We start from the raw sequence: 18175 nt of genomic DNA, 5'->3' as shown, positions 1-18175 counted from the left end.
AGGTCAGCGGAGGGGTTGTGAATTGCTGGGTCCATATCGTGGTCGCGTTCTTCTGTCATGGTACGACCGTGTGGCAGGCAGGAGGAGGACCCAATAGCAATATTCACAAACACGGGGATGAACTTAAGAAACACAGCTTTAATGCTGGCAGGACAGAATACAGGACATGCAAAACTAAACCGGAAAAACGTAAACTAATACTCAAAGGTAGACACAGGGAGATCCACACAACATGAGGGAGAACGCGACGCCGAACAGAGGGAGACGCAGACAGAAATACACAGAGGGTAAACGAGGAAAGTTTGAACACACGGGGAACACAGGTGACGCTGATAATCATAACGAGACAGGGCGGGGTGAACTGAACATGACATGTACAGGCGTGAGAGTCACAAAGTAAACAGGAAGTGCACAGAGGTTCAGACAGGAGGAGAGAGAGCACGGGGAAAACACAGACATAACGGGCTGGGGAAACATGGAATAAAACATAAGGAGAGACGAGGGCTCAGATACACAGAGGGGCACACAGGGGGTGAGAGTCACAACGGGAAAACACATAAGGAACAACGTAACAGATCAACCCAGGAAGCATGGCCTAAATAAGGAACGAAATACAAAAATACAAGGAACTAAGAATACTGGGCCCACATGGCCCAGGACCATGACAAAATGGCAGTGTGTGAGAGTGAAAGAGGTGACTGTAGCAATGAGCAAAAAAGCATCCCTGAGGACCACCACCTCTGATCAAAGCAATAAAACAGCAGCAAGGAGAGGTTATTAAAGAACAAACCCTCCTACCAGGGAGGCTATCAGAGCGGTGAGGGTTTTCAACAAACATCCTGCCGTACAACTTCAGCTCCAACAAGGATTACAGAGTCTTCACATCAAATGGAAACGCTGCTTAAAGAAAACACTTAAACAGCATAATGAGGGATTTGTGATGTGGGGATCAAAGCATACATCAAAGAATTGAAATGCAGATAAACTCCACCTCTGACCAAAGGAGCAGAGCTACGAGTAAGACCTTCAAGAGAATTTCAGCCTCATATCCATCAAAAATGCATCAGCTCTAACAAGACATTTTCAGTGTCTACTATACGTCTGGATCCTGTGTATTACTGGACACGTGAGACGACATGAGCGTGAATAGAAATTAATTAGTGAAATGGAGATCAAAGCCGATGCGTGTTCAAGCCTGAACATCGAGCTCAACAAGCAAAACGCAGGAAAAAGAAAAGTTAAACTAAGAAGGAGCAAAAGCACAGCACAGCTCTGAGAAAAGACTTAATCTCAATATGAAACCAGGATATTTTCTGAAAACACAGATTAAAAACAAACAACCAAAAACAGTATGCTGTAGGATGAGCTGACCTGCACCGCTTGAGCGATGGCGAACAAAACAATCATCAAACACTATATGTGCTTTGTGGGCTGCTTATGCTGCACACATGAAAAGAGCATATAGATAACATGGCAATTTATATATATGTTCAGCCTAAACACTTTACATTTGATGTCTATTCCACCCCTACAGTTAAGAGTCTGTAAAGTTGCAATTATAAAAAAGGAAACATACAGTTTTGTTAGCCTGTTTATTCCTTTCTTCACTCATTAACTGTTCCTTATACAACAGTTTCTCAATTTACTCATTACTGAGAAGAAACTTTCAGATGTTTGAGCAAGTATTTACTTTGTACCATCACTGATAAACACTGATTCACAAAATAATCATTGCCACATCTCGAAATTTTGGCAAGATCATTTTTACTCAATAACTGTGTGAGCAAGCTGGAGGGTAAGAATATTTTATAATCTTTACTGAATAGAACACCGAGGCATATAAAAGCAGCAAAAAATGGTAGAATTAAAAAAAACACTGGAAGTTAGGCAATAATCACACATGCCTAGGAACCTGTTTGCGGCCTTCTGATAGCTACGGGTTGCTAGGGAAGAATGGTTCAATCCCTGATTGGTTGCTAAGTGGTTTCTGGCAGTTGCTATGTGAAACTGGGCACCGAATGGTACACAGTGCTGGACTGAAAACCTCCTTGTGATTGCTTTAGCGGGTTGCTGTGATGGTTTGCAAGGAAGATGTTGACTCGTGTGCAAAGACTTGACTCTTGCTGAGCAATGGTTAAAGTGTGAAAAACACAGTGCAAACTGCAACTGGAGGCTATGATTTCTCTCCGTTTATCCTGCAAAAAAGAAATAAATTCTGAATTCAAGTAAAACAAATGAGAGAGGAAGGATGGAACATAGACAGGGAGAAAATACTGAGCAGAATAATTAAACAAATTACCGTTTTGTCTCTTTGACGGTATATTCAGAAAACAGAAAAGCTCTCCACTTCAGAATTCACTCAAGAAGTCATTAATAAGCAGTTGTTGACCGGTTCCACTGGCCATAACACTGGCTCCATCATGTTTGACAGATGATGTGGTATGCTTTGGCTCATGAGCTTTTCTCTCTTTGCCCATACTTTTTTTGTAACCTTAGCCTCATCATCATCATTCATGAGGGCATCTCCTGAACTTAACAAAGATAAGTCTATCCTTCTAATGAGTGTTTTTAACCTAGCTAGATGGAAATGGAAACAATGAAAATAATTCTTTGATCATCCACATAAGTCTTTCAGGCCTTTTGGTGTTCTTGTGCTAGTCATTGCATTCATTCATTTTAGGAATGTATGCAGTGATCAGCTGACCTCTGATAAAACTTTTGCTATCCCTCATTTTTTTTTTCAGCCTAATGATGACTTCCACCTACATCAGCATGTCTTTGGACCAGTAAAATGTTATGCAATGCCAGTTCAACACTTTGAATTAACCTCAAATTGTCCATTCCTCTGCTGGAATTACAGTTTACAAATTGTTGTTTTGTGTATAACATTTGTAATGTGAACTCTGATGAACAGGATATGAACAGTCTAGTGAACAATGATAAGTTTAAAAAAAAAAAAAGTATTTTGTCATCACTGGTTTAACATGCAGGTTGAATATGCCTCGTATAAAGCATATAACTTTTCATAATCAATGTAATTAAATTAGATCAACACAGCACCGAACCCCCCCCCCCCCCCCCCCCCCCCAAAAAAAAAAAAAAACCCCACTAAGCTGCGCTTCAAAGAGGATTCGAAGAAAAATAACAACCTTGACTTGACAGGATACCGTGCACACCGCACTGTCTATAATAGGACAATCTAGTGCCAATGCAGCTGCATTTCGAGGGATATGAAGGGAAGATCAAAGGAATCCTGAAAATCCTTGTAGAGGATGGAGTCTCATCTACACATCCCAGCATGGAGGAATAAACTGTGCATCAGTTGGTGGATAGTGATGCTGCACAAATATACAAAGGCTCAGCTATCCAAACAAAACAAAACAACTGCTTCTAACCTTCACAAAGGAAGTGATTTCTGCTGAGCTAATTGCCGAGCTCACTTTAAATTGCTGTGTGTGGATTTTTAGCACCTCCAACGCAAACAGCATGCTGGGGATTATAAATCCATGCAAGGCGATAACACGGCTTATTAATCAAGACAATGGAATCCGCTGCCTTATAAAGCAAGGCAGGATTATGGCACATAAGTACAGCATATATTGAAATATGGCTTGTGAATTTATACAAACCAACACAGGAGCTTGTAATTTACACAATAGAACAGTTTTGCCTTACAAATGGAGTCTTACAAATACAATTCATGGGGTAAAATGGATTGAAAATGTAATCACGCCCATGCTGAGGCTTGTGAATGCAAATAACTTAATATTCAGCTTTTCATACTATGTGAACAAGGAGGGACGCGGTGAGATACTGACGATGTAGAGAGAAATCTGAACACTGCTTTAAAGTCACCCCCCTTGCCAAGACACTAAAAGGGTTACATTTCATATATACGTTTTACACTTAAAATCTTATTAATAATTGTGGGGATTATTATGAGTGTAATATAGCTGAATGATATCTTTTAAGAAACGTGTTGGATGACATATTACCCTATAGAGGTTTGATATTTTTAACTTTTAAAGTGAGATGGTTTGGTACAAACTGGGGGGATGAGAGGTAGAAGTAAGGAGCCATCCAGCTGTCAGGGAGGGCTTAATAAAAAACAAGATATGAGATTACAGCCATGCTGGGAGCTGTGTGGAGGATGTATTTAGGCACCGTGGTGGTGAGAGAAATGCTGACATCAGCTTGCCGTGCTGATGTTTAGCAACTAATGTTCAGCATCTTAATCGTAGTTTATTAGCATGCAAATCTGCACAAAATTCAAAGTACAGCTAGGGTTGATGGGAATGTCATTAGTTTTATTTATCCATTTTAGCATATATTTACTAATAAACCAAAGAACCGGACAATATAGCTACAGTTTTGATCTGATGATGGTGATAGGAAAAAAGAAAGGGGCACATGTAAATAAACCGAAATTTTACTGGGAAAAAAACCCCCAACAAAATTGAACAATTTATTGAGGGATCTGTATCCAGACCAAAATTTTTAGACATATCTAGGCGTGATCCTTGAGGCCTTGCTGGTAGTATGGCTAATAACCAACTGAGCTGTTTCATAGAAAATCAAACTGGACGCACGTGTTATTAAGCTCCAACATCATTGTGAAGTTTGCGGACGACACTACAGTGGTGGGTCTTATCACCAACAGTGATGAGACAGCTTACAGGGAGGAGGTCAGCGCCCTGACCCACTGGTGTCAAGACAACCATCTCACCCTCAACGTCGCAAAGACAAAGGAGTTGATAGTGGACTTCCGGAGGTGCAGAGAAGTACACACCCCCATCACCATCAACGGTGCTGCTGTGGAGAGAGTGAGCAGCTTCCGGTTCCTTGGCGTACACCTGGCTGAGGATCTTACGTGGTCAGTACACACAAACAAAACAGTGAAGAAGGCGCAGCAGCGCCTCTTCTTTCTCAGGAGACTGAAAAGATTCGGCATGAGCCCCCGCATCCTCAGGACCTTCTATCGCTGTGCCATTGAGAGCATCCTCACTGGATGCATCACCACCTGGTATGGCAACAGCACCGCCTACAACTGCAAAGCTCTCCAGCGAGTAGTGCGGTGCTCTGAACGGATAATTGGAGGTGAGCTTCCCTCCCTCCAAGACATCTACAGGAAGCGCTGCCTGAGGAAAGCGGGGAGGATCATCAAGGACTCCAGTCACCCCAGCCATAAACTGTTCAGACTGCTTCCATCAGGAAGGAGGTTCTGCAGCATCCGGTCCCGTACCAGCAGACTGAGAGACAGCTTTTTCCATCAGGCCATCAGACTGCTGAACACGTCATAGACACCTCAGCTTCACTACTGGAACTTCAACATTATGCACTCCACACTGTATATAAATGCCACTTGTTTTGCACATATTCAACTCTGTATATTTTATATATTTTATTATTATTATTATTATTATTATTATTATTTATTTTTTATTTTTTTTTTACTATTTAATTTGTAAAAATGTGTATACACACACACACACACACACACACACACACACACACACACGTAGGAAAATATTTAGTATACACATCCAGAAATGCATACACTATTATATATTGTACATATATTTATTAGTTTCAGGTTGGCCATTCTTGTATTTTGCTCGTTTGTGTTGTTGTGTTTGCACATCTCTGTTGCTTGTGGGGCTCGCACACAAGAATTTCACTCGCATGTGCTGTGCCAGTGTGCCTGCACATGTGATGTGACAATAAAAAGTGATTTGATTAAGCTGATGCCAAATAGCCCCACAACAGCCACGAGGCATTCATTTAAATATTACTCAAAATGTGATTTGGGGGGGTCTCAAGCCATTTTACTCCTACTGCTGGTCCCAGGCCCGGATAAATGGGAGGGCTGTGGCAGGTAAGGCATTTGTAAAACCTGCGCCAAAAATGTAGATCCATCCAAGTAAGGGAGCAATGCTGCAGTCTTCAAAAAAATTGAGGTTTGTGAAAAAAAACAAAAAAAAACACGTGAAGAAAAATCTCTCATAAATAAACTGCTGGAAAAGGTGTGCATATCTAAGACCCTGTCACTGATGATAAGCAAAATGTGTTTGCCCTTCAAAAGCAGCGTAAATGAATAAATAAATTACAACAATTACAAGTCATTAATCAGTTTATTTACTTTGGTGCCAAATTTTGAGTCTTCTGCTCAACAACATCATTGCTAATATTTAAAACATTAATTCACAAATAAAGCCAATAAAATACAACATAGAAACAAAAAGAGAACCAACAACAAACCAGGTAATGTAGCTAGTATCCATCCAGGTATCAATTGATGTCAACTGCTGCTTTTTTAATTACTGACATAAACTATCAGTATAATCAGTAGAGTATAACTGCTTGCAGTTTAAAGAAAAGCTACAGTATGAACCACCTGTTTTTTTTTTTAAATTTACTGTCAGTTTATTGCAAAAGTAATCTTGATGTTCTTTATATTTTAAGAAAAAGACAGCACAGCTTGATCAAGCAAGCACTTTGTGAATGTGGGGATAAAGAACTCCATTTTAACAGGAAGTGACCTCTATCAGAACCACACTCAGGAAAGAGCAACCTTCCGCCATGACTGTTTGAAGGGTGAGGGGGTTAGACACCGAAACCTGATGTCTTTGTAATTATTTCCTCTATTAATGTCTTTGGTTGAGTTACGTTGTTTGAGAGGGACAGGTTGGGTCAGGTGATTTATATACAGCCATAAAGAGATGCTGATTTGAGGAGAATTCATGTGAAACTGACCATGACCATTCGTAAAGAGAGATCACAGACTTTATAGCACTTTAAGAGGCTAACTCATCAGATTTAACAGCTGCTATATAGGAAGCAGCAAACTGACAGCAGATATTTTTCTCTGCCTGCTCTGCTTTGTAGATGAGGTGCAGTTAATTTACAAAGAGCCTATTGGTTAAACACATGCAGCCAATCTATATTCTCCTTGATTTGTCTGTTCTTGTGACCATCAGACAATTTCAGAGTTTGTTGGCTTGTTTTCCCTTCAGTGTGATTACTGGTAAGAAGTGAAAGACTAAATATTTACAGAATGATAAGACTTGAATTGTACAATTGTACTGGCTGTAAGTTAAATTTTCTATTCTATTCTATTTTTCTATTCTGTAAAATAGTCAGATTGCCTATTCCTATTAATGTACAGAATTCACCTGCTTGCTGCTACTACTGCACATTCACCTAATGTATATACTATATATATACATATAATGTTCTTCCTCTACCCCCCCCCCCCCCCCCCCCCATTTTTGCACATGTTGAGGAGCATGTCAGGTTACATTTCACTGTGTGTTATACTTATATAACTATGCATGTGACAAATAAGGAACCTTGAATAGGGCTGCGGCATTGATGAAGTTTGTAGCTGGTTAATAAGATAACTGCGAAATTAATAACTTAGAGGTTTAGAGTTCTTTGCAGTTTATTTATTGCTGCAAGAAATCACACCATGGGCTATGTATGTGTGTGTGTATATATATAAATAATCACAACTCCCTACTGCATGCTTATTTATTGTGATTATTGTTCAGTGGTCAGAACCATTGCCTCAGCACTTTCATATTCAATAATGCTGAAGAGCTGGTGGCATCTGGCCAAGAACAGTTTAGCACTCTGTTGTAGATGATTTCTTTTCCTTTAAAGTATGACTCTGAAAGAGGAAACCAGATGTGGGGCCTGCCTTTGAATCCAAGTCTAGGAGGATTTCTCGCAAAATTAGGAGAAAATAATCAGAAAAAAGAAAAAAAGATTTGCTTCTCTTATACTTTTTAAATTTTATTTTTTAAAAAAAATCTCACTCACAGTTTATTTGACCTAGCGCCAAGAAGTTGAAAAGAGCAACTTTAGTCAAAATTATCTTCTAGATCTCAACTGAGCTCAACTGCTAGAGCGCAAATCAAAAAAAGACTGTAAAACCTCTACTTAATCTCTCAACTGGTCCCGAGTGTTGGCTGGATTTTGGCTTTCATAGACATCCTGCAGTGGAGCTGATAGGCTGCACTTGTGAAACACACTTTAGGGTCAAAAACAAGCATTAGCTTTCTAGGAGCCTCTAAAAACACTCTCTCCCACCAAGTCTCTCCCACCTTTTTAGAAATGATCAGGCAACAGGATTTATACAAACAGTAGTAAAAAAAAAAATGGACTACTAATCTTTAAAATGTATTTTTCCACCCAACGTTAGCTTAGAAGCCAAAAAAACAAGGCTCGTATAGGCTCTGATGGTGCAGTAGTCAGCATCTTTCCTTGGCCCTCTCTCTCTGGAGTTGGCATCTACTGCTTGCACCTGTGAGGGGTTTCTCCAAGTTTGCACGTAAGGTTAACTGGTGCTTCTAAATTTGTGGTGTGGATGTGAGATAGATGACAATAATCAGTCAATGAAGAAGTGTGTGTGAAAAAAAAGCGCCATGATTTTTTAAATTGTTAAGAATCCAGATACTGGTTGAAAAAAAAGCTCTTGTTTTTGGTTCATTCATATTCCTTTAACTTAGTTTTATTATATAAATTTTCTAAAGGTAATCAGGACCCCCTGAGTGGATCTATTCGCCGTCTGTTTGAGAGCCGGTCCTCTACAGGAGCAACTGCACTGTTTATACGAGGTATCAACAAACTAACACAATAAAACTCTCTGGTTCCTAACAGCAGCTGGGCATTTTGGTGTCTGTGAAAAATGGCTCGACAAAACCAACAGAATTGTTTTTTATTAATAATTAATCTTCAGGGATGTTTGAAAGAATATATATATATCAGCACAATTTAATTCTGTGTGGGGTTTTTTCCTCGTAAACAATAGAACTTCTTTGTTACATTGGATATTTGCCAGCTAAACACTCCAATAAAATGGTCTGTGCACTGTATCTATTATCCTGCACCTGGCCTAAACGTCGGAAGGACACACACCAACCATTCTGCAAAACACAACAAAAATCCTAACATGCATTACTAATTAGTGTTCGGCTTAATGTGCTGAACACAAATTTTTATTGTTCATTAAGGTTAAATTTGTGGAGGATGAACCAACAAATAAATCCAGAAAACGTGTGCCTGAATTTAGCAAACTATAGCGAGAACAAAAACACAACAGCAACAAGAACACAAAGGCACTCAAGAATGAATTAAAACTCAACAGCTGACTATTTAATGCTACACATGCAAATACGAGTCCGTATTTTTTCCATAATTTACTTTTTCCGTCTCTGCAATGCCAACTGTAACCTACGGGTTCCAAACATTTAAAATAAAGCTAAAAGTTGAGGTAACTCTACTTCCTGGCACAGATGGCTATACAAGCTACCGTGAGAATGAAATGTTCTAAACCACAGCCTTTGGGAACCAGAAATAGCCCTGCACAGTACAACAATTCATACAGTGACATCTGATGTGAACTTAAGTGGGAGGCACAGAGTTATACTACGGGGACACGGAGGAAAGAAAAGGACTAAAAGCTAAAAGCAGACTTTAGAAGGAGCAGTACAGAAACACTGAGCTGAACTACTGTTCCCCGGAGAACAAAGAAGATATTGTCTGAGATATAGACTACGTACAGTGGGGCAAAAAAGTATTTAGTCAGCCACCGATTGTGCAAGTTCCCCCACTTAAAATGATGACAGAGGTCAGTAATTTGCACCAGAGGTACACTTCAACTGTGAGAGACAGAATGTGAAAAAAAAAAATCCATGAATTCACATGGTAGGATTTGTAAAGAATTTATTCGTAAAATAGGGTGGAAAATAAGTATTTGGTCACCTCACACAAGGAAAATCTCTGGCTCTCACAGACCTGTAACGTCTTCTGTAAGAAGCTTTTCTGTCCCCCACTCGTTACCTGTATGAATGGCACCTGTTTGAACTCATCATCTGTATAAAAGACACCTGTCTACAGCCTCAAACAGTCAGACTCCAAACTCCGCCATGGCCAAGACCAAAGAGCTTTCGAAGGACACCAGGAAAAGTATTGTAGACCTGCACCAGACTGGGAAGAGTGAATCTACAATAGGCAAGCAGCTTGGTGTGAAGAAATCAACTGTGGGAGCAATCATCAGAAAATGGAAGACATACAAGACCACTGATAATCTCCCTCGATCTGGGGCTCCACGCAAGATCTCATCCCGTGGGGTCAAAATGATGATGAGAACGGTGAGCAAAGATCCCAGAACCACACGGGGGGACCTGGTGAATGACCTGCAGAGAGCTGGGACCAAAGTAACAAAGGTCACCATCAGTAACACACTACAACGGCAGGGAATCAAATCCCGCAGTGCCAGATGTGTTCCGCTGCTGAAGCCAGTGCATGTCCAGGCCCGTCTGAAGTTTGCCAGAGAGCACATGGATGATACAGCAGAGGATTGGGAGAATGTCATGTGGTCAGATGAAACCAAAGTAGAACTTTTTGGTATAAACTCAACTCGTCGTGTTTGGAGGAAGAAGAATACTGAGTTGCATCCCAAGAACACCATACCTACTGTGAAGCATGGGGGTGGAAACATCATGCTATGGGGCTGTTTTTCTGCCAAGGGGACAGGACGACTGATCCGTGTTAAGGACAGAATGAATGGGGCCATGTATCGTGAGATGTTGAGCCAAAACCTCCTTCCATCAGTGAGAACTTTGAAGATGAAACGAGGCTGGGTCTTCCAACATGACAATGATCCAAAACACACCGCCCGGGCAACAAAGGAGTGGCTCCGTAAGAAGCATTTGAAAGTCCTGGAGTGGCCTAGCCAGTCTCCAGACCTCAACCCCATAGAAGATCTGTGGCGGGAGTTGAAAGTCCGTGTTGCTCGGCGACAGCCCCAAAACATCACTGCTCTCGAGAAGATCTGCATGGAGGAATGTGCCAAAATACCAGCTACTGTGTGTGCAAACCTGGTAAAGACCTATAGTAAACGTTTGACCTCTGTTATTGCCAACAAAGGTTATGTTACAAAGTATTGAGTTGTATTTTTGTTATTGACCAAATACTTATTTTCCACCCTGATTTACGAATAAATTCTTTACAAATCCTACCATGTGGATTCATGGATTTTTTTTCACATTCTGTCTCTCACAGTTGAAGTGTACCTCTGGTGCAAATTACTGACCTCTGTCATCATTTTAGGTGGGGGAACTTGCACAATCGGTGGCTGACTAAATACTTTTTTGCCCCACTGTATATTATATTCTAAAGAAGTGCAGGGGAATATATGGAGACAGAGAATTCTTTAAACAAAAGAGACATTAAAAAAAAAAAAGACACCAAAACCAGCAGTACTACTATTAACAAACAAAAACTGTGCGCAAATGCATCCATGTCATCCTCACCTATGAACAGCTGGCTGTTGAGCTGCAGGTGGAAGTGTCCGTCAGTTGGCGCCTCCTGCGTGGCGACAGGAAGTTCATCCAGTCGAAGCGATGCCTCCTTCACGTTCCGTTCTGCTCGGACCCGATGCCACCGGTTGTCATTCAGCGGGACGCTTGACTCCACACGAACCTCCAGTGGGCCGTTACCAACATCAAAGGAGAAAACCACCTGAGTGGAGGCTGAAAAAGTAGCAAGGGACAGGAAAACAGCGTGATTTCATTAACTGATTAATAGAACGCTTTTTAATAATGATTATATGGATCATTATATAAATTAAATCACAAAACTCATAGGCTGTTAAAATTTAGACTGATTATTTTGTGATAAGAGTCTTTTAGTATTCTGTGTAAATGACCTTAAGCTTTAAGAGGGTCCTCCTTTTAAAATAAAAAAAACAACAATTCATTAGAAACAACCTCATATTATTTAAGAAGCTTTTAGTAAATACTAACAAACTAAAATCTGTGTATTTCATTGTGCAACTCTCTATAGCGGGGGTCTCAAACTCGCGCCCTGGGGGCCACTTAGGGCCCACATCACCTCTACTTTCAGCCCGTATATTGATGTGAAGAAATATAATGTAATTTGACCCTTGAAGTTACTTTTTTTGTTAGGGAGGATTTGTTTATTGTTGTGTGCAATGTTAAAATAAGTTCTTTACAGAGCAAAAATGATTTAATATGAAGGCAATATGAGCAGAGAGCACAAACATGTTGAGGGTTTGGTTGTGTTAGTTCAGTGAGGGAATTAATTAAAAGAAAACAATTTTCACTAGTAGTCAGAAACTAATGTGTACACTCATGTCTGCATTTTTATTTTGTTAAATACGAACAAAATTGTGTGTCCATGTTCCTGGCCAGAAAGACAGCACCAATTTGTTTATTTGGTAGTTCAACGAAAGGCTTCAGTTAGTTAAAAGTGAGAAAAATAAACTGTGTTCACGCTTGCAGTTTTGTCATGTTATACAATATTTGAAATTTGAAAAAAAAAAGCAAACAAAACACTTCATTTTCTGAAATATTTGTCTGTGTTTTCTTGTTTGCTTGTTTGTTTGTTTTACTTTGAAGTACTTGAACACTAAAGTGGCCCTCACATGACATGACAGTGTCTGCAGTGGCCCACGGCTCATCTGTATGTTAAAGTGACTGTGGAAACACTTCTCTTTTGGAAAAATATGTCAGATATCACATTCTTAAAACTATCAAGAAACTATATGGATTCAACACACAGACACCTTGCCAAAATACAGTACTTACAATAAAATACTTATATTTTACTCACAAAAACTAGAATACCCAAAAGTACAACACTAATGTTTTGGAGGGACTGTCACCACCATACAGCAGGCTTTAGTATTTAACTAATTCAATAAAAAAAAATGTTCTAGAGTAGCGGTCCCCAACCTTTTTTGCGCCACGGACCGGTTTATGCCCGACAATATTTTCACGGACTGGCCTTTAAGGTGTCGCGGATAAATACAACAAAATAAAACTAGTACCGGTACCGAAAAAAGAAGATTTATTCATAACACACGTGAAAAGACCCAGGAAAACAGAGTTAACAATAAAAACGATAACAAAATAACGCTGAAAACCGATAAAAACCCTGAAAACCAAACATTTCACACCTGAGCCTCAACTCCCGCAACCCAGTACCAAACGACTCACAGACCGGCTCCCAGACAGCTCCCAATTCACATATTCCAAAGAGTGGGTCAACAAAACAAAAGTCACCCAATACAGTAACATTATACAGGCAAAAGTATTAGGCCACACCTCAGTCACAGTCTGTCCAACAACCTGCAGAGACCATCTGTTGTACATCTATCAGCCAGCTGCAGGAAGCAGTGAAGTTAGAATATATAGAGACCTGAAGTGAAACTGAGTGTTTGTCTCCACTTTTCATGCTGTATTGTTTTAAATCTTTTTCTTCTCAAGTCAAGTTCAAGATTTTTCAAGTTTCTCCAATTCTTGGTAAAGTTGCTGTCACTCCCTTCCCTATTCCGGTCCATTTGCCAACCAATCAGCATTTGACCGACGCATCAGTCATCCACGCCCCAACATACAGATGGGGTTTTGGAGGATGGCCTGGGAGCACATTTGTAGTGGGTGAAAGTGCCACTCTGTTCCCTGCAAACAGAAACACGTATGCAGACGAACACATTTGGAGTATCATAAATTATACATCATGGACTTTGAATTCAGGTGTTTTTAATTCTACTGCCACAGGTATAAAAAAAACGAAGCACCTTGCTCTCCAGTTTGTCTTCATAACCATTTGTGAAATAAAGGATTTTCTATACTGTAACAGGATTCTACTGTTGCAGCAAGTTACTTTGTGAAATTTCTTTCCTTCTAGATATCCACTGATCAACTGTAAATTTTATTTTTGCAAAGTGGGAGTGTTTAGTAACCATACCAACTGTCAAAGCCATGTGAAGTGGGAGGCCATGTAAAGTTACAGAGCAGGGTCACTGTTTGCTGAAGCACATAGTGCGTAACACTCAGGTTTTTTTTCTCAACACACACACACACACACACACACACACACACACACACACACACACACACACACACACACACACACACACACACACACACACACACACACACACACACACACACACACGATGAAGCAACTCACAGATCTATATATATGATATATGAAATAAAGGCTGTAACTAAATCCTAGCTGGCTGATAAATCTATAGTGTCATGGTATAGATCATCCTTTCACCAAGCTCTGACAGAAGCCAGGGAAGCAGTTTTGGTAACACTGAGCAGGAAGTGAAAAGTCTACCGTAATCACATTTTAAAGTGCTGCACCTTTTTGCACATCCGCGAGAAAAAAAGCTTCCTGCGGTGTTCATTCGAACAAAAAGACATGATGGCAGTTGTGTAACAAACTCTCATCCTTCATGGTTTGGAAGGAGAAGATGTATTACTCTGTGAGCACAGAACAAGATGAAACAATATCCTGCAGTAACTTCATTTAGAAATTGTTCTCAGGCCCAGCTGCAGCGTTACAGAGTGATCTGAGGCAGCTGCCAACAAAGCAACACTGTTCAGATCTGAAACAACCTCGCTGACAGTGATTTCCCTGAGGAGAAAAGCTGTTGCTCCAGCAGTGTCCCTGTATTCAGCTGTGTATGTGTCCCTTTAAATCAATTTTTTAGGAAAATGCAAAAAGCAGTGCAGCGATAACACTGCAAACTAACCTCAAACTAAAGTGACTATAAAACTGGCTCATAAATGTGTACCTGTCACTTTGCTGCACTGCAGTGCTGTAGGCAAAGTAATGAGCATCCATGAGTGTAGTTCTGCTATTTCCTAAATGATACTATAGAAAGTATATAGAAGATGGACACATGACTTAAACATGCACTCTGTCTGATGGCCAGCATGGAGTGACACTTCTGAGTTCAAAGTTCAACTTTTTTTTAGTTTAAACTCTTAGGGTACACTCATTCTGTAAACCAGGGTTGCCATTAGATGAGGGAAAAGAAGAATTTCAACTTATCAGTTCAATTCTCTTATTGACTTCCACTGGGTTCACATTGGTACCAATCATTTATCACCACCATTGCTAAACAGCATATCAAAGACATGTGCATACAAATTAATTGCTGTGTGGCATTGTCTCATAATTAGTATTTAACAATATAAACCTACAGGCTACAGTTCACTCAGCTTTAACATCACACTGTATTCTTGGCTACTGAGCATCAGCATGCTGTCTGTGCAGATGTTAGCAAAGCGCCAAAGCTGTGTTAGCAGCATAATGGAGTTGTTTCTGTAGATGCATTTTCAACTTTACCATCACATTCTTGTCCTTTTGCACAATAAAAAAAGTGATGTCCATAGCCATGCCAAAGACTGTGCCACAGTTCTCTTCTTCTGGCTTCCTCTGGCTAAATGTCTCCATTAAATTAAATATTTTCAAAAACGATTATTCATTAAATATTAAGTTGCTAGAAGATTCTGCAGGTAGCACAGAAAGCTAGCATTTAGAAATGAAAATTTCAAAAGTAAAGAAGAGAAACACCATTTAGCCATGCTATGACTGTTGATGCTGCACATTTTGTCCACCAGAGGGCGCTCTGCAGTGTCCCTGTTGGCAGCAGGTCTTTGGGCCACAAACACAGCTGATCTGAGCAGAGTTGGGCAGAACATAAACAAATAAAGTGTTAGCTTATTTTTGTTAGGAATTAAAATTCCTGCATGTAAGGTTGAGTTCAGGTACTCGACTTTATCCCAAACTGTTGGGATGATGATTGTGATGATTCAGATATCGTCATTATTCGGTTTCCTGCAGCTAGGTTTGACGGTGTCCTGGAAGAATCGAGGGTAATGTTGCAGCAAACCATTGCCAAAGTTACAAATGGTATCCTTGTGTCAAATTAATGTAGCTTGTTTGCATTCAGATTGTGCAAGACACAGGAAGATACAGTGATGTTTTAAAAAGGTAATATTTGTGCCTACAGGACAGTTTTGACACAGATAAAGTCTTTAACCTCTGGGTTTACACAAATCCAGATTAAAACTTTAAGTTCCAGGTTTTAGTGACACATCACTCTAATCCTCATTAAATTGGTGCCCTCAAGCTCCTACAGTACTCACAGCTCAGTTCGATGCGAATGAAGTCTTTGATGCCCAGGTTTTCCAGGAACACACCAGAGGAGCCCGTGGTTTTAAAAAGGAAGGAGATGTCGGCGCTCAGCTCTCCATGGAAGGTGGGGAAGTGCAGGTACGACGTCTCCTTGTCGAAAAATGCGGCATTCCAGAAGTTCTCTAAGAAGCATGATAAAAACATTGTGTCATGAACATTAAATGTAGCTCATAACACTTATTTATCAATGTTGTGAAGCATTTACACAGTGACTGGAACAGCAATCAATGAAAAGAAGAACAAAGTCAGTGCGATACTTTGATTTACCTTGTATTTTATTCTTAATGAGAAGCAGTTAACAGAGAATGAAGACTTAAAAGGAAATATGGATTAGTAACAGTTATGTTAGTGATAGCTAGAAGGAGGAGGAGGTGCTGAACCCATAAGAATCCATTTAATTCATAATTAATTAAACATTAGACACATAATCCTTTTTTCTAAGCTTGATACTAAAACTTCTAGTCTTTTTTTTTTTTTTAATTTAGTACTCAGCATCTTTTACATTAAGGAAATGGCATTACTTCCAGAATTTATAGATCTGTGTCACATGACTGAGATCTCAAGGGAAAGTTCCAACAAGCTGCCCAAAATGGGCCACAAGCTTGTCAACCTTCTGTTTCTGTTCACAAACATCTGACCTCCTCTAAAAAGCAGGGAAACAAACGTGTTTGAATAGACTTTCTGGATTTCTAAAAAGAGCAAAGTCCAAGTCAGAGCATCATCATGTTTAAAAATATCTTGTAGACAAATCATATCTGTAACCTGCTTCCAGGATCAAAGTGTACAATAAAACAGACTGCTTTATGTATTTCTTTTCGTGATTGGTTAAAAATGTCACCATTTCAGAACGGTGAAGACCATGAAATTCTCCAGTGTCAAAGGTTAGGCTTTGATTAAAATGGGACATATCCAGTTGGAATAGATGTTTAATCCCAGTGAAACTTGTCCAAACCAATGAAATCATCGTTAAGCCCTTCCTACCAACTGTCCAAACCGATGAAAACAATGTTAAAACTTGTTCAAAGCTGTCCAAACCAATTAAGTAGATGGTTAACTTTTCAGAAACCAGTCCAAATTAATGCATGACCACAACTTAACTCGTCTAAACCAATGATATTGATGCTTAACACCTCCAAAAACACTGCCCAAATTCAGCATTTAAACAAATTAAAATACATGGGCTGGGATTAAATGGTTAAGCTTTAATGCTGCTCTATTCTACAGTTTGCAGACAGGCATACTTGTGCAATGTGGACATTTGGTATGGCAGATTTAGGACACTGACGGCAAGTCATTAGTGCATATTATTTAACAACCATCCAGAATTTTGGCTAAACAAACCTGTTATAAAAACAACAACAACCAAAAAACAACTGGCAGGCAGCGATAGAGAGCTTTGTTTTGCCTTCCAGGTGGTCATTTATATAATGATGTGTGGTCACATAAAACCTATAAATAGGATGATTTTTGTCAGCTTTCCGTCTGCTGTAACCAAGCAGTTATGGAGACTTACTGTCTCCATGGCAACGGAGTGGTCCCACCCGGTAGGCAGCCTCCGACCCTGGCCTCTGGATGTCACCCAGCACCAAAGACCTAACCGGGAGGGTGTCCTTATGGGTCAGAAGGCCTGAGTCTTCAGTCCTGTAAAGAGGAAGATGAGAAAGGAAGAAGAGATGAAGAAAAGTAAGCAGGGAGAAGGAAAAGGTGGTGAGAGATTGAGAGAGCAGGAGACAAGGGTGAGAAGAAACACATGAAGAATGATTAGGAAGGAAAACGGGAAAGAGGAGGAATCGATGAAAAAGGAAGTTGGAGTAGGAGCAAGAAAAATGAGAAGAGAGGGAAGAAGATGAGAAAAACCATGAAAAAGGACAAATTACTTTTTATTGGGATTAACTGCTTTGACATGTATGCTAATTAGGCTAATTTGCTTGCATAAATCTCCAAGCAAATGGCACCGCTGAAAAAAAGTCTAGACTGCTGTAATAATCTGCCACAACCTGTTTTATGTGCAAGACAAATTTTCAGGAAGACAATTTAACAGTGAGACAGATCGTATCATATCCAACCTGACACTCAACACTCCATCTCCGCCAGTTTCTGTGACAGCCTTTTCCAAAAGCGCTCTCCAGACAGACAGCCGAATGAGCAG

General features: G+C 40.0%; 1 protein-coding gene across 1 annotated transcript in view; it reads right to left on the bottom strand.

Annotated features, from left to right (window-relative positions):
- The window catches only part of LOC308412378 (contactin-associated protein-like 4), a 157706-nt gene that overhangs the window by 24437 nt on the left and 115094 nt on the right, over positions 1 to 18175 (bottom strand). The window contains exons 15-17 of the mRNA XM_080906683.1: positions 17540 to 17667; positions 15978 to 16148; positions 11319 to 11537 (exon numbers count right to left, since the gene is read on the bottom strand). Of these exons, the coding sequence (XP_080762809.1) occupies positions 11319 to 11537; positions 15978 to 16148; positions 17540 to 17667 (518 nt within the window). The remainder of the gene's footprint in view (positions 1 to 11318; positions 11538 to 15977; positions 16149 to 17539; positions 17668 to 18175) is intronic.

The sequence above is a fragment of the Rhamphochromis sp. 'chilingali' genome (genome assembly GCF_963969265.1).
Source record: "Rhamphochromis sp. 'chilingali' genome assembly, chromosome: 16".
Taxonomy (NCBI): domain Eukaryota; kingdom Metazoa; phylum Chordata; class Actinopteri; order Cichliformes; family Cichlidae; genus Rhamphochromis; species Rhamphochromis sp. 'chilingali'.
Note: the sequence above shows the minus strand (reverse complement) of the source record. Positions and strands in the feature narration are given on the sequence as shown.